Source organism: Corvus brachyrhynchos, unplaced genomic scaffold, assembly GCF_000691975.1.
Source record: "Corvus brachyrhynchos isolate BGI_N302 unplaced genomic scaffold, ASM69197v1 scaffold21, whole genome shotgun sequence".
Lineage (NCBI taxonomy): Eukaryota > Metazoa > Chordata > Aves > Passeriformes > Corvidae > Corvus > Corvus brachyrhynchos.
This window is the reverse complement of record NW_008236924.1, coordinates 6,280,245-6,301,897: the sequence shown is the minus strand read 5'-3', so window position 1 is coordinate 6,301,897 and position 21,653 is coordinate 6,280,245. Positions and strand designations below refer to the sequence as shown.

Sequence of the window (21,653 nt, the reverse complement as noted above, 5' to 3'; positions counted from 1 at the left end):
CCACCACGGAGCAGGTGATGGCGTAGGGCTTGTTCACCATGAAGATGCAGTAGGTGGAGTTGGAGGCCTTGTTGAACTGCCTTTGCTGGATCTGGGGTGCGGAGAGGAGGATGAGGCAAGGAAGGAGGGGAGACGTGAGAATCAGAGCATGGGTTGGGTTGGGAGGGACCTTAAAGATCATCTTGTGTCACCGCCTGTTGTGGGCAGGGACACTTTCCACTAGACCAGGCTGCTCCAAGCCCCATCCAACCATCCTTGGATGCTTGGACACATCCACAACCTCCCTGGGCACCCTGTGCCAGGGCCTCCCCACCTCACAGGGAAGGATTTTTTCCCAATATCCCATCCAACCCTGCCCGCTGGCAGTGTGCAGCCATATCCCTTGTCCTGGCACTACAAGCTCTTGTTTATTCTAACAGGAACAATCCTGTCTCTTATTTAAGTGAGAGCTGCAAAGGCCAAGGGGACCAAGGACTCCTGAGGTGTTTGTCGGAGGCCAGCTGGGGCTTGGCCTTTTTTCCAAGGACTCCTCACTGAACTGAGAGTGAACGTGGGTAAAATCCTCTCCCAGGGCCACCACTGTCCCAGTGTCAGTCCTTCCAGGACAGAGTCACTTCAACCCCCCTTAAAAATCCCCTCCAGAAATTCAGCAGCCCCTCTGCACTGGGAACAGAAAGTTTCTCCTTCTTTTTCCCTTTCCCTGAAAATCGCTTTTTAAAGAACATCCAGCACCCAATAGATTGGATTGGTGTCGCTCCCTGGCTACTCACCAGATCAATGATGCCAATGCTATTCCAGCCTTGCATGATAGGAAGGAAAGAAATGAAGGTTGGGATTACCCAGCACCCTCCCAGCATCACCGCGATGCGCAGCGGGGTCATCTTGTTCCTGTACACCAAGGGCTGGCAGCAGATGGCATAGTACCTGCAGGGCAAAAACGGGGGAGAAACTGTCAGGGGACACTTCCAAGCCTTCTAAAAATTAAATTGTAAAGCTTTTTCTCCAGCTTGTTTCACCCCTTTCAAGATAAAGGGGGAAAAAAAGTCTGTAGCCTGCTTGCCTTGGGCCTCTCACACAGGAACTCGGGATATTTCCACAGCTTCATGGTGGCTCCCAAGGAAAAGCCGGAGTTTTGTGCTTTCCAGCCAGGGAGAATGAGGCACAGATCAGTCTGTGGGTTGTCTGAGGCTGCAGGGCAAGGGAGAGATTCCATATCCAGCTCTCCTCTCCCTCTGCACCGAGGGTGTCCCCACCCTCCAAGGACATCCCTGTCCCTTCCTTCCTGTCAGCTTAACCAAATTTCCGACCTGCACAGGACGTTTATTGTGACAAGGCTGCAGAAGCTGTAACCACAAATTAACAAAGCCTCCCAAAGCTGTGAAAATGCCAGGGAAATGAAGGGTGCTTTTCCATAACCAAGCTCCCTTTCTACTTCCCAGGAATCCACCTCTTTTCCAGCTGGGCTTTAACCTTCCCAAGTCCAGGGCAAAGGTGTCCTTGCACCATCAGGGGGATGTGCCCTGAACTCTCCTTCCTCTTCCTGATCCATTCCAAATATCCCAAGTACAACAGGTCCCTGGCTACTAAAATAGCTATGGCCTAAAAACATCTTCTCAAAGAGATAAGAAATCAAATTTTCTGTTTGTTTGATCCCTGTGCCACCCCCTGCCTGTGGATCTCTGCATCAGGAAGGGGTAGCAAACCTAAAACTGGGAATCTCTGGCTCTGAAATTATTATTTATTTCTAGGAAGACCAGATCAGCAAATATCCAATTGCAGACTTTCAGTGGTCCTGACCTGACAATCAGTCTTAGGTTCCCAATAAAATTTTTTTTGCTCTTTATTTTTTTGGATTCCAGCACACTCTGTAAAAAAAATTATGAGGTCAGCAGAACCATGAATTAGAGAAATTAAATCAGCAAGCACACATGTGTGTATTCAGGAGCTGCTCTTTGAGATGTGCATTTATTTCATCAAGATTTGAGTGGGAACCAGGAGCTTTGTCCTAACCAGGCACAAAAATACAAGAATTTCCATTTTTTCCTAAGGCCTTTTTTTTTTTTTTTAAAAGTCATGTGGAGTCAACTGAATTGCTTTATTTTGATAAAATCAGATGATATATTCCACACAGAGGCTTGAAATAATATCAAAGTGTCAAAAGAAAACATTTCTTAAAAGTCTCTTAGAAACAAGATTCAAAATGTCACAGGGGAAAAACGCTGAAACAGGCATTCAGCTCCTGCAATTTGATAATTCCTCCGTTCTCCTCTGGTTTCCTGATGAGAAAGCAGCCTGTTCCTCTGGAAAGCTGCCCTTCCAAAGAAATGGGGTTTGCCAGGAGCAAACCTGTGGGTGAAATGTTCCTCTCATGGAGCTCCAGCTCCCCTGGGGCTGATCCCTGTCCCAGGAAATGAAGTGATGCTGAATCCCAACAGGATTTTTTGGGATGTTTATTGGGACAGAGGGAGCTTCCCTCGGTATCAGAGCTGCTCCTCTGACTATCAAGACAAAGGATTCATACCTGCACTGTTCAATTGTTTCTTATCTCAGAGTCACCCACTGCAAAGTGCTGGACATCAAAGGCACGGAGCCAAGTCAGAGAGACTCCATTCATTTGCAGAAAGGGCAGAAGAAATCCAATAAATAAAAGGATAAACCCAGCCAAGACAGCAGCTGCCCTTTGACAAGTTGGATAAGCAAACAGGAAAGGAAAACCACTGTACACTGCTAATTAACTGCAGCAGGAAAACAATTCTTGCCAGCAGTTGGAGCGATCACATTTCTCTGCTCCTCTCCCCGCTGCAGCTGAAAGAATTGCACTGAATTGTTCCTGCTATTAAAGGCCATTAGAGTAAAAATTATGCCTGTAAAAATGACACCTTAAGCTCTCATATTTCTTCCCTCCCAGTGATTCAGCAGCAATTTTCCTCCACTTTCACGTCAAAAGATTTTATTTTATTTCATTTTCGCTGGTGTGCTCAGCGAGTCGAGCTGGGCTCCTCCTGTCACTGTTTGGGGTGACAGAGTGCCCTGAGCAGGGTGTGGGTGACAACTGTGTGACGGGGAGGGAGGCAGAGGAGCAAGCACCCACTTCTCCAGAGCTCAGCAGGATTTCCATCCAAGGAGCCAGGTAACAGCGAGCTGTGAGTGCCAACAGAAGGCTCGGAAGTCACACCTGTTCCTGATTTGATGTATGTGGTGGCCTGAGCATTTAAGCAGTTATTTTTTCACTGGGAGAAAAGTAATTGTATCTGTGAGATTATCAATAGTTGCAGTCAGAGGCTGGAATAAAGACATGCTCTGTGTTTCTGCTTCATTTCAAGGCAGAGCTGTTTTGCTGGGCTCCTAAGGAGTATCTGTTATTGCTGCTGTGACAGTGTGATGGATGAACATCAAATGCAATGCATACACATGATTAATGCCACGTCCAGGCCCAATTAAATATTAATTCTCTCTATTATCAGTCGAGTTCCTTGCAAATGTTCACTTCCCTGTTACCTATGGCAGAGCAGATGATGTGGAACATCCTCTCCTCTGCAATGACATTCTCCATTGAAGGGGAAACACAGGAATCCCTTCCTGGAGCTGCAGCTCTTCCAATAAAGCAAATGTTATTATAATGCTTTTCCTTTTCCCTGTCAGACATTTGCCACAGGAATGAATCAAGTGCTAACATTTTACAGGTGGCAGAAAAGAAGAAATCCATTATTTCTCTGGCCTTATGGCTCTTCTGGCCTCTGCAGGAATCACAGAATCACAGGGAAGGGACTTCGGAAGGGACCTTAAAGATCATTTCATTCCATCCCTGCCATGGCAGGGCCCCCTCCCACTGTCCCAGGCTGCTCCAAGCCCTGTCCAACCTGGCCTTGGGCACTGCCAGGGATCCAGGGACAGCCACAGCTGCTCTGGGCACCCTGTGCCAGGGCCTGCCCACCCTCCCAGGGAGCAATTCCTTCCCAAATCCCATCTATCCCTGCCCTCTGGCTGCAGGAAGCCATTCCCTGTGTCCTGGCACTCTCTTTCCATCTTCCCTCAGGCACTGCAAGGTCCCAGTTAGGAACCACTGCAGTTCCACACCCTGGATCTGACTGCCAGCAGCCCAACCCAGCTCTGGGCCCTGGCAAGGAATTATTTATTTATCCAAACACCTCCTCAATCCCACGGCTGTGGAAGAGCTGCCCTGGAGTGCTCAGCTCCTGCCTCAGGCCCGGTGATGCTCTGACCACACCACTGCTCCCTCCTTGCTTCCTGGGCACTAGGGGAACAGAATTACTGAGCTGCAGGAGAGAATTCCTTGCCCTTGGGGAGAAATGCAAGGATCTCCCTGGTTTGCAGTGCAATTTGGAGCTGGGAGCCTGTCGGCACTACCCTGCAAGGAGCTCTTGAGCTACCTCAGACAGACAAATCCACCCCCACCCTTATCCACAGCCTGGCTCTGGGGGTGGCCCACACTTCAAACGGCTTGGTGTCATGTGCATATGGAAAATGATGTACACAGCATCTGCCTGATCATCAGCGGGGCCAGGATGAGACACAGAACAGTCACCGAGCACTCACACTGAGTAAGAGTTCACCCCCTCTTCAATAATCGAGCAGAAAAGAAGACAAAAGGATGGGAAAACTGGAAAAAAGAAGACAAAAGATGGAAAACTGGAAAAAGGAAGATAAAAGGATAGGAAAACTTGAAAAAAGAAGACAAAAGGATGGGAAAACTGTGGGTACTACTGTGTGTCTCCCAAAGTTAGGGTGCAAAGCCAAGCCCTCTGTCCGTGGGAAGTCACTGTCCTTGTCCCTCAGGGAATCCAGACTGGGACAGAGCCTCCAGCTGAGCCCTGACCAAGTGATGAACCTAAGGAGCCATGACTTCAATTTATTTGTGCCTGTGGGAAATTAATCCAGCACTGCTGTTGCTGATGTTTCAGTGAAAACAGGTTCTGGCCTCCGTATAATCAGATTTTAACATTTTTTTGGAAAGAACAGCTCTTTCTATTTTCCTTTTTCCCACTGAGCAAATAAGCTTTGGGCTCTCATTGTGCCAAAGCAAACAAAGTTCTGCATCGTTGGTCCTGAAAATGTCCTGAAATGATTATATCTAACAAAATTAAATTCATATTAGAAAAACAACGGCCTGCTGGTGTTGAAATAATTACACTGAGGAAAATGCTAAAGAGAACAGTTAATTGGAGCTGGATAAATTTAGCAGGGAATACAAACAAACGTGTGCTGCCAAATGGAGAGAGAGGGCTCCTCCATGGCCCCCGTGGGGCTGAGGTGTGTGGAGGGTTATTGGCAGCAAGAGTGGCAAAATAAATGAAACATTTCTAGAGGGTTTGCAACGATTAACAAAGGACACAGCATCCCTCAGCTTGTGCCGTGACCATTTGCTCTGGGATTTTTCTTAACACTCTCAGGCTGCAATCCTGCAAACCCTGGGGTGGTTTTTGGGCTGGCAGGGACAACTCCAGAGCTCTGTCACCTCTCACAGCCGCGGGGACAGGCTCCAGCTGGCTTTGCTCAGCCCCTCCCTGCGCTGGCTCTCGGTCCCTCCACCTGAGCACTGGGAGCTGCCCAGATCCAGGTGAGATGGGCACAGGGGATTTACAGCCTGGCCAGGACTCCAGCTGGAATTTGGGGCATTTAATCAGACTGTAACCATTAATTACTGACAGCTGTTCCAAGTTTAGGAACTCTCCCCACTAACAACCTCCCCGTGCCCCTGGGCAGTCGGGGGTGTTCCACGGGGCACTGCTGGGCACGGTGGCTTCCTCCCAGTCTGGGAAAACACCCTGTGCTCCCAACCAGGGCCTGGGCATCCTTCGGGCACCAGTCCATCCCTCGTGCCTCGTCTGTGATGCCACGGCGAGGGGATGAGCATGGAATGCTGTGCCAGAGCGCTGGGAGGGCAGTGCCCACGCTGCGTCCCTCAGGGGTGCCCTCCGTGCCCCGGCACAGGGACAGGGCTCCACGGCGAGGGGATGAGCATGGAATGCTGTGCCGGAGCGCTGGGAGGGCAGTGCCCACGCTGTCACAGGATGTCACCACAGAGCACAGGGCTTGGGAGGCTTTACAACACCACCTCTCCCACAGGATTGGGCTAATTTGCTGCCTGAGCAGTCCATTAATGGTAATTAATGTTTGCAAACGGCACAAGGAGCATCTGTCACTCTGCTCTGCCGCTCTCTGGATGCATCTGCCGTGCTTTAGCCCTGCTTTAGCAGGGATTTTGGGCTGTGCCTGAATGTAGGATCGGCTTGGGATGGACAGACACACCCAGGGCTGGTTTGTGGTGTGCAAATGTTTGGAATACTCCAGCAAACAGCACCCAGCAGAGACACAGCCTTGGGGAGAACTTCCTGTGCTGGGACAGCCGGGAGGGTGCAGGGAGCAGGGTGAGGATGCTCCAGCTGCACCCAGAGGTGCCAGATGTGCATCCAAACCCAAAACCACAGATGTTTTTGTTTCTCTGTTGTTTGTCCCCCTCACAAAACTTTGAGAAGTAATTGCAGTGCAAATTGGACTGCAAATACTGGAGGAGAAAATTCCCTTTCCTGACAGGTTTTCTGTATTCGGAGACTCCCTCAGAGCTCCTGGGTCTGTTTATCTGCAGTGCAATTATTTTTTATTGCACTGGCACAAAGAATGGACACGTGTGCCTAAAACACGCAACAAATAAATATTTCAAGGGTAAACCTCTCTATTATATTAGAATATCAAAGAGAGGATGAAAAACCATAAGGCAGTGGCAGCAAACTTTGGATTCAGTGAGCCCTGAGACACCTTTGCTACCTTGGAAAATCCCTTTTCCAGCTGACACTGACAGTGGCTCTCTGCAGTGCTTTTCTCCCTGTGTCTGAGCAGTAAAATCAGTTTATTATGTGGTGGTTCCTCCAGCTTTTCTCCAACGCCTTGGAGAATTCAAGCCTCAGTGCTTGTTTCCTTCTTTTCCAGAGGCAGCAGTGGAAACAGATACAAGATATTATCAGATAAAAGTCTTTTCAAGCAACACTTTGTGAATAAGTTGAAGGGAATGACTTTCCAAACAGAGCTTTTAGGATTAGATTAACCACCCAGTTTTCTTTAAAAATCCCTTAAAACTCACGCTTGCACGTCCTGAAATAAAACAGAAGGCAGGAAATAGATCACAGAAAAAGTACCCACTAGCAGCAGCAGACTCCCATAAATTCTGAATGAACACAAGAGCAAACAGCTAAAAAGAATTGAATTAAGCCCTGGGAAGGAAGCAGCGCTGCCCCTGCAGCCCAGGGAGGCACTGGGGATGGAGAACAGATCGAAGCTGGGCTGAGTCATCCTTCCCTCCACAAAAACCTCTCATTCATCCACCTGCTCTGCCCTTTTGGGGCCATCCACTGCCTTCTCCTCATCTATTCTGGCCCCTTCACACTGTTCTCAATCAGTTCTCACTGTGGAAAAAAACCAGCTAAAAACTGTCAGAGAAATCCAAGTTTCTGCCAGCGAGCTTTAAAGCCCAGGTGGAGGGGTATCCCTAAAGCATCAGCTCCGAGCCACGGCTGTCCCAGGATCTGGGGGACAGATGGGGACAGGCAGCAGGCTCTGCATGTGGGGCATCTCCAGGAGGGCAGGGAAAGGGGGAACCTCCTTTCTGTGCCCCTCACACAGGAAGATCCTCATCCCCTGCTGCAAATCCAGAGGTGAAATCCCACTTTCCCTTCTCTCCACAACCCTCTCTATTTAATGAAGAGCCTGGAGAATCAAACTGCAACATTTCAGAGAGCGAGGTCACGTCCAGAGCGCGGTGCCCAACATCTGCTTTCCTGGTAATTGGCTCAGAGTGGCAATTTGTCAATGTTTTGAAGATAACGAGCTTCTCATTTGTGTCCCAGCTATCGAAACTCACAGATAAGGATAGGAGCCGTGCTTGTTGGACACCAGCTTCTCTCTGGATACAGAACTGCCTGTGCTGGTGCCCTGTCTCCCACCCCAGAGCACTGCTGCCCATCAATACAGAGGTTAAGCAATTTTTTTTTTAAAGTCTGGCTGCACTCAGACTCTCAAGATACTGAAATAGAACATATTCAAATATCAGCTGTCACAGTGACGAGAATAATTATGGTTATTCTGGCCCTGTTAGCAATACTAAGTAACAGTGTTTTTAAAGGTATTGAAATCTCCACACAGAACTCAAAGGGGAAAAAAAAAGCTCTAAATATTATCAGAATAGCCAGAATGTTTTCTACTGAGTGTTCATCTTGTGAAAAGTTCTTATGGAAGTTCTGCCATTTACCCTGAAAAACTGCAGACAGCAGTCAAACAGAATTGCTCGCCATAAATTACTGAGGCTTTGGGCTTTATTTTTAGGTGACAAGAAAAGTTTGAAAGAAAGGAAAGTTTTTAGGACCTCCCAGGAGATTTAGGCTGGAAAAGACCTTCAAGATGATCCTGTGCCCAATCCCCACCTGTGTCCCCAGCCCAGAGCACTGAGTGTCATATCCATCCTTCACCTCCAGGGATGGGCACTTCCTGCTGCTGTCCAACCTGAGCCCCCCCTGGTGCAGTTTGAGGCTGTTTCCCCTCATCCTGTCCCTGTTCCCTGGGAGCAGAGGAACATCCCTGCTGGAACAACACCCTGTGCATGATGCCCCTCCTCTGCCACAGCTCAGCTCCCTCCTTTGGACACAGCCCAGGTGTCTTTTTCTGCTTCCAAGAAGGAGCAGAGCCACCCCTGCTCAGTGCTGCCAGCAGAGCTGTGCACAGAACAACCCAGGCCCTCACCATAAATCTCACCCCATTCCAAGTTGCTCTGCCCTCATCAGAATTCTCTCCAAAATCACCACTGGGAGAGATTCATTGCTCTGCCATTCCCAACAGGTCCATCTTTGCCCTCTGGCAGCTCAGGATAACCAAGAACACAGCAGAGACTTCGAGCAATGCCACTCTCCAGCTCGTACCTGTCCAGGGAGATGCAGCAGAGGTGCAGGATGGATGCTGTGGTGAGCAGCACATCCAGGGATGTCCGCACCAGGCAGAACATCTCTCCATAGATCCAGTTGTCCTGAACCAGCTCAATGGCTCCAAAGGGCATCACCAGCACCGACACCAGCAGGTCAGCAAAGGCCAGGGAAACAATGAAATAGTTGGTCTTGATTTTCCTGCAAGGCACAACACAAAATTAGGGTGGGTTCAGTGCAGCAGCCTCCACACATGGAGAGAGATTCCAGCCTGATTTTGGGTTTAATCTGCTCCATCACACTAAAAACCCCTCCCTAACACACTCCTCACTTTATATGGTCACCCCTGGCTTGCTCCTGGCTTTTAAAGCCAAATGTCCACCGTTTTCCTGGCATAAACACATCTTTCTGCTCACCCAGAGCAGGCAAATGGATGCTCACAGGCCTCTGCATGTGGCTCAGCCTCACAGCTTGCTCTGGAGACTCTGGGGTGGAGGAGGGGGATTTTATTTTAACTTGTAAATGGAGAAAATCCTTCCAGAAAGCACAGAGAATAATCTAGACTGAAGCTGTAATTTCAACTTGAAGAGTACTTTTAAAATCACAACAATAAAATAGAATTAAATCCATTAAAAATCCCACGCAGCACACAAATAGAGGCTGTTAAATATCTTTTTCTGCTCCTAAGGTTGGGCTGACAATTCCCATGGTTAGCAGCAGCCTCAAGACAGGAATTGTGCCTGTGACCCCCTCAAACTGTGGGCAACACTGTCATGGTGGAGCTGCACACCTGGCCCTTGGTCTGTGTGGATTTCTGATGAGCTCGTTGGGAAATCTGAGATGGAAAAGGGGCAGGGGCCAACCTGCTTCCCCCAGGAATTGCTGCTTAGCGGTGTTTTTCACTGGCTTGCCTGGTTTTCTACACTGAGAATGCTAAAAAGGATGAGGATGGGAATTAAAATGGTGCCAGCGCCGCGGGACGAGCTGAGGGCAGTGCGGGTGTGCAAGGCAGGGGCACCTCCCTGGTGGCATCTCCTGCCCTCAGCTCGTCAGGAGGGGTTTGCCGCCGTGGTGGCCACCTGGGCGGGCTCCCCTATCCTGCCTGTCCCGGCACACGGCCACCATGACCAGCAGGTTGCCCAGGATGGCCATCAGGATGACGGCGGAGATGAAGGAGAGCAGCACGATCTTCTCCGCGATGCCGAAGCCCTCACTCGAACTGGGAGCACACAGGGAGACGAGAGAGAGAGGAAAAGAAGCTGCAGCGGCACGGGGAGGGGGGGCCCAGCAGTGCCAGCCAGGGGCACTGCTGGTGGTGACAGCAGCTGCCTGTGCTGTCCCTGTGGGCCACTCCCAACAACCCTTTCCATCCATGGCCATTCCCACCCATCCCATCCAGCAGCACCAGAGCATCCCCCCAGCACCCACGGCTGCCCAGGGCAGGATGAGCCTCCACACACCCTGGAGGAGCCCATTTAGGAGAGCTGGAATGAGCTGGGCCTGATTCCTGACAGCCCAGCTCAGAGCCTCCGCACAAAAACGTTTCCATCCTCTTTTCACCCCAATAAATAATGTTATTTTCATGCAGAAGCATTCTGGGGTTTTTTTCCGGTAATTTTTCCATTTTTTCCCCATGGTTTTAGTATCATAAAATCACAAAAATGGTTTGGGTTGGAAAGGACATTAAAACTCATCTCATCCCACACCTTCCACTGTCCCAGGGCGCTCCAAGCCCCAATGTCCAACCTGGCCTGGGACACTCCCAGGGACGGGGAAGCCACAGCTTCTCTGGGAATTCCATCCCAGCCCCTCCCCACCCTCACAGGGAAGGATTTTTTCCGTACCTGTAACCTAAATTTCCCCTCTTTTGGTTTGAACCCATCACTCTTTGTCTGTCAGCTCCTGATGTGCTGTGACAAGGACTAATGGGTTCAAACTTTCCTCAAGACGAGCATTTTACATCTTGAATTTTGAAATCTACATAATGTTTTGCCTTTTTCTCTCTTCCCTTCACTCTGTGCCACAAAACAGTCTGGCTTTTCTATTTTTTTTTTCTCTTTTTTCCCCTTTTTTCACTTAGTAACTTTTCCAGAGTTAGGGAGAGGAAATAAATTCTTTTCCAAGTGCCCAATTTCCCCCTACCCAGAGATCAATAATTTCTTTCAGTTAATGAAGAAGAAAAAAAAAAGGAAGAAAAACACAACCCCCCCCCCCCCCCCCCAATGTCAGCCATATTTTAAGTCTCCATTTCTACAAGTAATTTGCTGTTTCAAAGAAAGTTTTTGGTTTTTCTTTTTTCAGCGCTTGCAAAGCAGGAAGGTAACACCCAGCATGCAAAAAATTCCTCATAAACCTGGTTTTATCACAAAATTTTGAGCCACTTCTCCTCTAAAGCTATTTCTAATGATATATCCTGAATAAAATGCATCCTAAACCTTCACCTGCTTGTGCTCGTGGGAACAGGGACTTTTCCTGTTATCAAGTGTGCCTGGAGATAAACTGCATTAAAAGCAACACTTGACACTAATTCAGCAGGGAAATTTCTTCTCAGCCTGCAGAGCTGGTGTTGGACACCCAGGACTGATGATGTGAGATTGTTCAGGTAATTGAAAAATGGAACTGTTACTCTGTTTTACCTTGACTGACTCTGGGGTCACTTTTTATTTACTGAACAACATCCCGGGCTTTTTACACTTCATCTCACTGAGGTCTCCTGATTTGGAGAAAAGCTGAAAAAGATCAGGGACTTCTGGCACACAGAAATGTTGAGTTTAACTCATCCAAACAAGCTCTGGAAATGCCAAAGGAGCCCAGCCCTGAGCAACATCTCACCAGACACTGCCTGAGGGGTTTTTCACCTCCAGGAGTTCTAAACCCACATTTCCCACCCCGTGCACCACAGACAACCCTGCCCTGAGAGCGGTGGCATCCTGGTGGCATCCCTGGGCAGAACCGGTCACCACCCAGGCTCTGAGCAGAGCCCAGCAGGGCAGGAACTCACCCTGGCACATTTGTGAGAGGTACATTTGCTCTGGTAGCACTTTTGGAAGGATTTCTGCCGTGCCGTGTTGCACTGCTCCCCTGGGGAACATTACACAGGCGGATGCCTCACTGCGGGTGCAGGAGGGATTTCAGCTGGGCTGTTTCTGCCTTCAGAATAATCCATCATCAAGCAGGAATACATGTTAATTATTCAGTCTTAGTAATTCCGAGTTGTTAATAATGGAAGAAGTGGATATTGCTGTAAATTAAAATCAATGGTTTGCATAACATCTTTTATCAAAGCGGAGTGCTCTGGCTTCCGAGCTTTGCTTCCCTGTTTAATAAAGCAGAGATTGATGGGTTTGCTATTGTGAGGAAATGAGATTCAGGCGAAATGATTGCTGGTTAGTAGGAATATAGAAATCACTTAAGGAAAAAGGTGAAATACTGATGGGGAATGAATGCTTGAAACTCACATGTGGACATATTTAAAAAGCTCTTCTGCACCGTCATTAATGTGAAAGTAAAAAAAAAAGGTAATTACTTTTCCAAGCCCAGTTTTCACTTTCCTGTAAACACCCCAACTTTTCCAAATGAACCCGGGTGCTTCTGCGTATTTTATGCGGCAATTAAAGAGCACAGACCAGTCCTGGGGGTCAGAGCACGCACATCGCTCTGGCTCTCGTTACTCATCACAGCCCGAGCTCCCCGGGGGCACGGAGGGGAAAATCCCTGCCAACAGCTCCGTGCTGGGAGCACAGAACTCCCGCAGGAGGCAGAGAGTCAGGGCTGCAGAAAAACGCCGTGCTTTGGGGGCAGAGGAGCACGGCTGACAAAAAGGATGGCACGTTTCAGGACGGGAGGGGCCAGCTCTGCCTGACAGGGGCGCCCCGGGAGCACCCCGGGATCGCCCCGCGAGCACCCCGGGATCGCCCCGGGAGCACCGCGGGATCACCGCGGGATCGCCCCGCGAGCGCCCCGGGATCGCCCCGCGAGCACCCCGGGAGCACCCCGGGATCGCCCCGCGAGCACCCCGGGATCGCCCCGGGATCGCTGACAGGGGCGCCCCGGGAGCACCCCGGGATCGCCCCGCGAGCACCCCGGGATCGCCCCGGGATCACCCCGGGATCGCCCCGCGAGCACCCCGGGACCGCAGGGAACACTCCCCGACAAGGGATGTGCACAAGCCTCACGGAAGGAGATTAAAAAGCTCGGAGTACTGGGAGCCTCGGGAAGAGTTTTCTTCTTGGTTTACCAGCGCCCTCGGTGTGGGGGGAACACAGGGAAGGGTTGGGTTGCTTTGTTTCCAGCCATGGCTTTTTCCTCCCTAACTCCGTATTTCATAACCACAAATAAGATGTCATTTGCCTCTCCTCTTTCCCACTTCCCTGATTATTCCTAGGCATAAAAAAAATCATTAGGTCTTAAGCACCTAAAAATCAAGATAAGCTATTTTTGTGGGTAAACCTGTTGATGCATCTCAGTACAGAAACACGACAATAGGGAAGAGATTATTCGATCTCTGCTTTTCCAGCTGTTACCACGTCCTTTTCTAAACTATTAATCAGAAGTCAGCACTAATCCAGAAGCATTTAATTTCCTTAAATGCCTTTAAATGCTGCACTGCCTGTGCTGCTTCACTTCAGCCGGTGCAGATGGCAGGACAGCTCCTAACGGATTCCAGTCAATGAATATGTCCTTCACTTCTGTTTTAGAAACAGACGGAAATTAATTAAAGTATTGACAGCATTCCACGTATCAAAATAACTCGGTCATATGAGTCGTTTATTTGAGTGGTTTTTTGAAAAAAAAACCAAACCAAACCAAAACAACAAACCACCAAATAAATCGTGGCGGTGGGATGGGAGGGAAGGGATGAGGTTTTCTTCTTTTGTGCTGGTTTGAAACAAAACTCCTGCTAACATCCCCAGTCCTGCACCTCCGCTCCATGAATCTCCCGCAGGCTGAAAGCTGCGGCGCTTCAGAGAATGAAGTGTTTTAAGCAGCTGATAACACTGATTAAAACCAATTGTCAAGATGAAGCAGAGAAGACAGGCTATTTAAACGTTTTAAAAATTGCCGTGTGTGGGCTGGCACAGTCAATCAGTGCGTGCTGGGAGCGCTCTCCCGTTTGGGAACAGGGACCTGCTGGAGCTGCCAGACACGGGGGGACCTCGGGGGACACCGGCACCGGAGAGGCGGCTCCAGCCCTGCTCCCACCTCATGCTCTGGGACTGAATCGTGGAATATCCTAAGTTCCACAGGGATCATCCAGTGCAGCTCCTGGCCCTGCCCAGACCCCCCAACACTCCCACCCTGGGCATCCCTGGCAGCGCTGTCCCAACGCTCCTGGAGCTCTGGCAGCCTCGGGGCCGTGCCCATTCCCTGGGGAGCCTGGGCAGTGCCCAGCACCCTCTGGGGGAAGAGCCTTTCCTGATATCCGACCTAAACCTCCCTGACCCAGCTCCAGCCATTCCCTGGGTGCTGTCCCTGTCCCAGAGAGCAGAGATCGGAGCTGCAGCACCTGAAAAGTCTCCCCTCAGTCTCCTCTCCTCCAAGAGAGCCTTGGGAGGCTCTCCCAAGCTTTATAGATATTTTTTTCCACTGTGGTGCCCAAACTGCCCCCAGGACTGACAGTGAGGTGCAGAGCCAGGCTCACACCCAGGGCATGAGGGGCTCCAAGTGCCAAACCCAGGAATCCTCGAGCTCTCTGCTGCTCCGTGCATCCTCCTCAGCTGGCAGCAGCACAAGTTCTGGCCTTTGCTCAGTGGAAATTTCATCTGGGGCTGAAAACTCATCCTGGGCAATGAGAGGCTTGATTACGGTCTGAGACAGAGAGCGAGGCAGGAGTTTGCACTTGGGGAATGAGGGAGGAAACCAACGCAGCCCTGGGGAGCTCTGGGCTCTGCCTGAGCCCTGGGGACTCACTCTGTGCAGGGGAATGAGCTGGCCCAGCAGCCACATCTGTCTGCATCTCCTGCAGGGCAGGACAGAGCCCTGGCTCTGCTCCTTCCCAGGCAGCAGATCCAGAGTTACATAATTTACACCCACATACGAGCAGGTATCGCTGCAGGGCTGATGTATGTGAGTACAATCCTCAAAAGCCATTAGACTGTCACCTAAAATATAAGCTAAAATTAACTTATGAAATCAGCATGAGATTAGGATCACAGTATTTACATGGAGCAAAGGCAGCTGCTGCAACTGCTTCGTTTTGCATCCTCTAACAACTTCCACAGGAGAGCCCTTGCGCCACCCAAATCCCACCCTGACACCTCCCCCAAGTCTCTGCAGCACCTTGGACTATTCTTTGTTCCTTTTAATACATTTTCAAGTCTTCGAGTTTTAATCCAACTGTGCCCTTCACGTGCTGAACATTCCCCTTTTGTTTTCACCCCAACACAACACCACTTTGGGATGTGCAGCACAGGGAGGGCCTGGAGCTGCTGCAGCCAGGCCAGAGGAGGCTCCAGGATGATCCGAGGGATGGAGCAGCTCTGCTGGGAGGAAAGGCTGCGAGAGCTGGGATTGTCCAGCCTGGAGAGGAGAAGTTTTGGGGGAGCTGATTGCGGCCTTATAGTGCCTGAAGGAGCTGCAGGAAAGATGGAGAGAGACAAGGGATGGAGGGTCAGGACAAGGAGGAATGGCTTCAAACTGACCGAGTAGGTTTAAATTGGATATTGGGAAGGAATTCCTCCCTGTGAGGGTGGGCAGGCCCTGGCACAGGGTGCCCAGAGCAGCTGGGGCTGCCCCTGGATCCCTGGCAGTGCCCAAGGCCAGGCTGGACATTGGGGCTTGGAGCAGCCTGGGACAGTGGGAGGTGTCCCTGCCCATGGCAGGGGTGGCACTGGATGGGCTTTAAGGTCCCTTCCACCTCAAACCATTCTATTTTTCTCTGATTCTGTGCAGAGTATTTTAACGCGGTTATCAAATACTCCTGGCAATGAAAAAACCCAAATCTCTGACTTAGGCAGGGATTTAGACACACTACACAGCACAGCAGAGATGTTGTAACAATCATTTCTCCTTTGTAAACGCTGAATAAAACCAGAGATCAAACATGCCTTTACTCAGAAACGTCTTGATCAGTTCCTAATTAGAATTGCTCCTCCGAATCGAGCGCATGGCCTCTACCAAACCCCACAGCAGTTCAGGGATGAACAGAGGGTGATGAAAGAAGCAGAAAAGTAATCCTGACTTTTGGTGTATGTTCCATAATCAGAATGTGATTATCCCCTGTTGTCTAAGTACCTCTTGCCTATCTCCTGTCGCACACAGGGCTCGATGCTCAACAACAAACGCCACCGAGCTGTGCTCAGGAGAGCTGATGGAGTGAAGCACCTCATTGCCAATATTCTCATTAACCGTCATTAATTTCCCCTCCTTGTTCTCCAGGGGTTGAAGGCAGAGTCCAGGCTGTACTTCTGCACAAGGATGTTTGTAATTTGGTTATGGTACAGAACAATTTTACCTCACAGAGGCATCACCATTACACACATGTACGGCTCAAACTTTATCTCAGGAGTTTAGAAACGGGCAGTGAGTGGATGCACATCCATGACATGACCCCCTCTGGCACAGCGTGAGAAAATAAAGGTTTAGGCTCATGCTAAACATGCTCTGAGGGCCCAGATTGCTCACAGAAATCTGTGTGATGCCTCCTGCAATTATCAGGTGCAGAACTGGGGTGCACAGAGCCCACAGCTCTTCAGACGAGCTGCTGCTCCTGGCCTAAAAGGATTTATTGCCCTGTCTTATTATAACTTTTCCTAAAAAAACCCAACCCCAAATAAGCCCTGCCCTATGCCCAGAGATTCGTTACCCCAAAGTTAACTCTATCAAAACACCCTAAGGCAGTTCTCAGTCATCCTCAGCATTCTCACGCTGACTTCTCTTTTTCAAACCTTTGTTCCCATCTTTGCCCAAAGCCTGGCACCTGGAAGACGCTCAAATCAGAAACCATGAAGGTCCTGCTCTGCTTTTTCAAACAACATTTGCAGTTAGGAAGGTATTGTTAAATGAGAGGCATTTAGTCAAGACCCCTGGAAGGGTCCTGGCATGAGGCTGGGTATTAAAATATCCAGGCTGTGCCCTTTCCCCACTGCTTGTTTATGCCTTGGACAGCAAAAGACAAATACAGCTATTGGCTGTCTAACTTCTAATAGTTCCTGGAGAGTTTCCCAGTTTCAAGCCTCCAGAAGAATGAAAAATCTCCTTGCAGTTACCCCAGCTAATGGAAGACTTGGCACAGACAGGATGAAATGTTGATTTCTAGAATAAATTTTATTTGAGACCCCCCACAGACCCCCCGCGTGAATCCAAGCCACACAAAACCAGCTCCCAGCTCATTTTGAGCATTACCATAAAAACCAAAGTTTGGTAAAGATAGTTCCAGTGGAGGCAGCCAGAAACCTTCCAGCCCCTGATGTTCACCAGCTCATTTTTTATGGCCCTCACCCATGTGTGGAGGCTCCAGACAGGTGTCCTCTCTAAGCACGGGCATGGAATGTCCTTGATTCAAGAGCAGAGCACTTAAATTCCTGGTTTTATTTAAACCTCCTTCTACCTCCCCAGCTAAGTGCATGTTCTGAATACTCTCCACAAAAGCCTCATCGCATTTCTCACTTCAAATAAACAAGAGAGGAGGTCAAGGTGCTTTGAGGATGGGAAGTGCAGGCTCTCAGCTCAGATGGAACCCAGATCCCACCCAGGAGTCAGGACCAGCACATTTCTCCAGCCTGGGGAGCTCTGGGAGTGTTTGTTAATTGTGTTTAATTGCAGCTAAGCAGGGCAGGAGCTTGCGGCAGTCCCTGACTCCTGGAAACAGCCACCCCTGGGGAAGAGGCAGTGCAAAGGCAGAGGTGTTCTTGAAATGACCTGGAGGCATCTTGGCGGCACCAGGGATGGACTCTGCACTCGCAGGTTCTGTGAGCTCCAAGTCTGATCCACAGCTGGGAACCTGGGACCTGGGACTGCCTCTCCCACAGCAGCACAGCCTGATCCTAAAAATCTGTTTTGGTTTGAGAACTGACCCCTTGCCACTAAATCACCCCCAGCTCTGCTGGGTGCCTCAGGTCTGTGCCTTTCCCTGCCCCTGCCTGAAGGGCTCGTTCTGCAGCTGCACTCCCATTCCATCTGGGGCAGGTTACCTGTCCCCCAGGCTGCATTCCCAGGAAAGATCTCCCACCAGGACCTCAGGAGTGTCTTTCTCCACTTCTCCAAAAGCAACTCAAGGAATTTTAACTCCCTGAGAGCAGCGCCATGAGATTTCCACGTACAGCCCAGCCCCTGGCTCTGACATGATGTCGCATCTGTCCTAGAAGGACCCCCAGCTCTGCTGATGCGACTTTCGGTGCCCCATGAACCCCACAGCTCCTCTGGCCCCACAGCTCCAGTCCTGTCTCTCAGGACCCCCTCCCAGCTTCCTTACTCCCCACCCCTGAGCACAGCTGTTCAAGAATTCCCAAAACTGAATTTTGCCAGCCTGATGCTGAGGGTCAGCCCTGGGAAGTCAAGGAAGGTGTCCTGGGAAGCCCTGGGCAAAAGCTGGCAATAAGGTCCAGCCCATTTTTGCCAAGCCCTAGAGCCAGGCCTGCCCCAGGATATCCCAGTCTTTAGGGTGGTTTTCACACCCTTTTCCAGATCTCTGCCCCTCTGTGCAGAGACACTGATGCTAAAGATGTGATGCAAGCCATCCAAAAGTTCATTTTTACGGCCCAGCTTTTAGTCCGGGGAATTTTCATGTGCACAGATTGCTCTGATAAAAACAGGTGAAACCTCACAGAGGTGTGTGATGGCCTGACCTCCCCGTGGGGCTGTGCACCAGCACAAACAGGAGCTGCCCCCCTGCACCCTCCAACTTTATTTACAGAGCCTGTGTGTCACCCTTGCTCCACAGCTGCCATCAGGGAGCACACTATTAATTCGCAGAAGCTGGAGCCAGGCTTAAAATCTCCATTAATTAAGTGTTGGCGGAGGTGTTTGGAAAGATGTTCCCATAAATATAGTGCTTTAAAGTGTTTCCCTAGAAACTGAGAAAAGAGTTGAACAATATGAAAAATACCCAGGCTGATGACTCCCCCACGGAGCAGTGCCTGGGCTGGAGGGAGCATTTAGGAAAGAGAATTTCTTTTTCCAAGGTTTTTTTGGCTCCTGGAAATTTTTGGCTGGCAGCAGAGAAATGTGAAATTGAGCCACTTTATCATTCCTTGCTTCCCTGTGCCCTCCTGCTTTGCCCGGGTGTTGGCAGGTGGGCAATGCTCTGTGAACTCTGTGGCTGCAGGTTCAGAAATGCCCCGGGTGTTTGAGTGCTCCCAGTTGTGGATTCCTCCCTAAGAGAGGATAAACCCGGCAAACCCCACAGCCTCTTTCAGCTGGCTCCTTGTAACATTTCATGGAATCACTGAGGTTGGAAAAGCCCTCCCAGCCCATCAAGTCCAAGCTGTGCCCCATCCCCACCTTGTCCCCACCTGTGTTGGAGATTCCACTCCCTCTTGGGGATCCCATTCCAATATTTAACAATCCTTTCCATGGGGAATTTCCTGCTGCTGTCCACCCTGAGCCTGCCCTGGCCCAGCCTGAGGCCGTTCCCTCTCCTCCTGTCCCTGTTCCCTGCCAGCAGAGCCCGACCCCCCCGGCTGCCCCCTCCTGTCAGGGACTTGTGCAGAGCCACAAGGTCCCCCCTGAGCCTCCTTTGTTCCAGGCTGAGCCCCTTTCCAGCTCCCTCAGCCGCTCCTGGGGCTCCAGACCTTTCCCAGCCTGGGGGACCAGGTGGAGAAGAGAGTTTGGCAGAAAATCTTCTCTATCAGTTCGTTTATCTCTGCAGAAATGCGAGAGCAAATCCCTTTCTGGATCTATGCTGCCAATATTACAGGAGGATTAGAGTTGATCTTTCCTTGGAAAGGGAAGGAGGAAGAGAGCTCTGGGCTGATTGTGGCCTGGTAAATGACATTTCATAGCCTGTTATTTCTCACCCAAACAGAAGAATGATCAAAGAGCTTGAGATAAACAATGATTTAATGACTCCAAGTGTAGAAGCTGGAGAGGTTTTGAAAAGAGCTTGTGTACACACCAGAATAAACCCTCCTATTGCAACCTGCTGGAGGCACCCGAAGCTGTTTGCTTCCCATGAATCCCCACTGCCAGGGCACTCGGAGCACACAAACTCTTCCCTACGTCCCTTCCATTTCCTACGCTTTGGCTCATTTTGGTGCCTATTTGGTTGCAACCACTCAGCCCAGCTCTTGTCCCCGTCAGTCCTCACGCGTGGCTGGCAGTGTCCTGAGCAAGCGGGGCTGAGGGCACAGTCCAGCTCCTCTCCTAGGACATCCCTGGGGCTCCAGGGATGGATCTTTGAGTCCCTCTCTCCCCCTCTAGGACTCTTTCTCCTGTTTCTCCCAGGTTTGGATGGGGAGAGGAGATCAAGGACCTTCCCTGCCTCTTCGTGCCCGTGCATAGCACCAGGTGCCAAATCCATCCCAGAGCCAGCCACCAACAGCTCCACTTCTCGTGATCCACAGGGAAAAGGAGCCTCCTGAGCCAGCACAGCAAACTCCAGGATTTGGGAGTGTGTGTCAAACACACAATTCTCTCCCAGGGGCACAGGTGGAGGTCTGCTGTCAGGACCAGTGTTCCCCATGCCTCTGTACCAGCGCTTTGGGTTGAAAAATGGGATCTTTTCTTTGCTTCAAAACAAACACAACCAATCCAACCGATCTGATTCCTTGTTCCCTCACCTTGCTGCTCATTCCTCAAAGTCAGGATAAGATTAATGAGCCGCACACAGAACTGCTGGAGGGCTCTGCACTTTTCAAGCCACAAAAATACCTTCAGCAACAAACTGAGAAAGCGAAAGCTGGTAACGACAAGTTTGGAAGCAATTAACATCAATCTAAAAATCAGCTGGTTTAGGGGCTCGGCTTGAAAATAAAAAGCAATTACTGCTGTGACAAACTGAAAGAATACATTGTTTTTCCATAGTTGGTTTAGCAAAGGGAGTCTGCCTTCACCAGCAGCTACGATTAAAGCGGTTTTGTAAAAGCTGTTTACCTGCACTCAGGGTGCTGGTGATTTTTTTTTCAGCTGTTTCTCCAAACTGTAACAATCTCTCCCCCACACCTGAGGAAGCAAGAACCCTTTATCAAGTGTGAAGTACTCAGGACAATATCCCAAAATCTGCTTGGAACACAACTGTGGGATCAATATTTAGCACGTGCGGGAAACCACACTATGAAAAGCCAGTGCCCATAAAGGAGACAGAGGAGTCCTGCAGGGAATAAAGGGTGAGAGCCCACTGGGGAATACCCTGAGGAGGTTCTGTCTCGGGCTTTTAAAGGACGCAGCCTCCTTTTATCCTGAACTCCCGGCTGCAGGCAGCCCTCTTCCCAAAGGCTATTGCTTCTGCCATGGACTTTGTGCTGACCCTTTTATCTATTACCCTAAAGCTCGAGAGTCAAACTTGTCCGGCTTCTGGAACGACCTCGCCCTTGAGGCTGGTGGGGACATTAAGGGCCATTCCACAGCCATCAACAGCCCTCCCCTCACCCATGGAGCTGTTTGTAGAGACATCAGCACACATCTCCTCCTATCGAGCATCAAGGCGATTTTCCAAGGGAAACCTCAGCCAGCCCAGGAAAATCAGATCCCGGCTTTGAGCAGGGCTCAGCCTCTCTGTTAAGCGCAATTTCTCAGTTTGTTGCAATGGATAAACGGGAAAGAAAGGGAAAGAAAGGGGAAAATAGGGAA

General features: G+C 50.1%; 1 protein-coding gene across 1 annotated transcript in view; it reads right to left on the bottom strand.

Moving 5' to 3' along the window:
- HTR4 (5-hydroxytryptamine receptor 4) overlaps nucleotides 1-21,653 on the bottom strand; it is a 57,890-nt gene that overhangs the window by 25,591 nt on the left and 10,646 nt on the right. The window contains exons 3-6 of the mRNA XM_017728061.1: nucleotides 10,026-10,146; nucleotides 8,928-9,133; nucleotides 771-924; nucleotides 5-91 (exon numbers count right to left, since the gene is read on the bottom strand). Of these exons, the coding sequence (XP_017583550.1) occupies nucleotides 5-91; nucleotides 771-924; nucleotides 8,928-9,133; nucleotides 10,026-10,146 (568 nt within the window). The remainder of the gene's footprint in view (nucleotides 1-4; nucleotides 92-770; nucleotides 925-8,927; nucleotides 9,134-10,025; nucleotides 10,147-21,653) is intronic.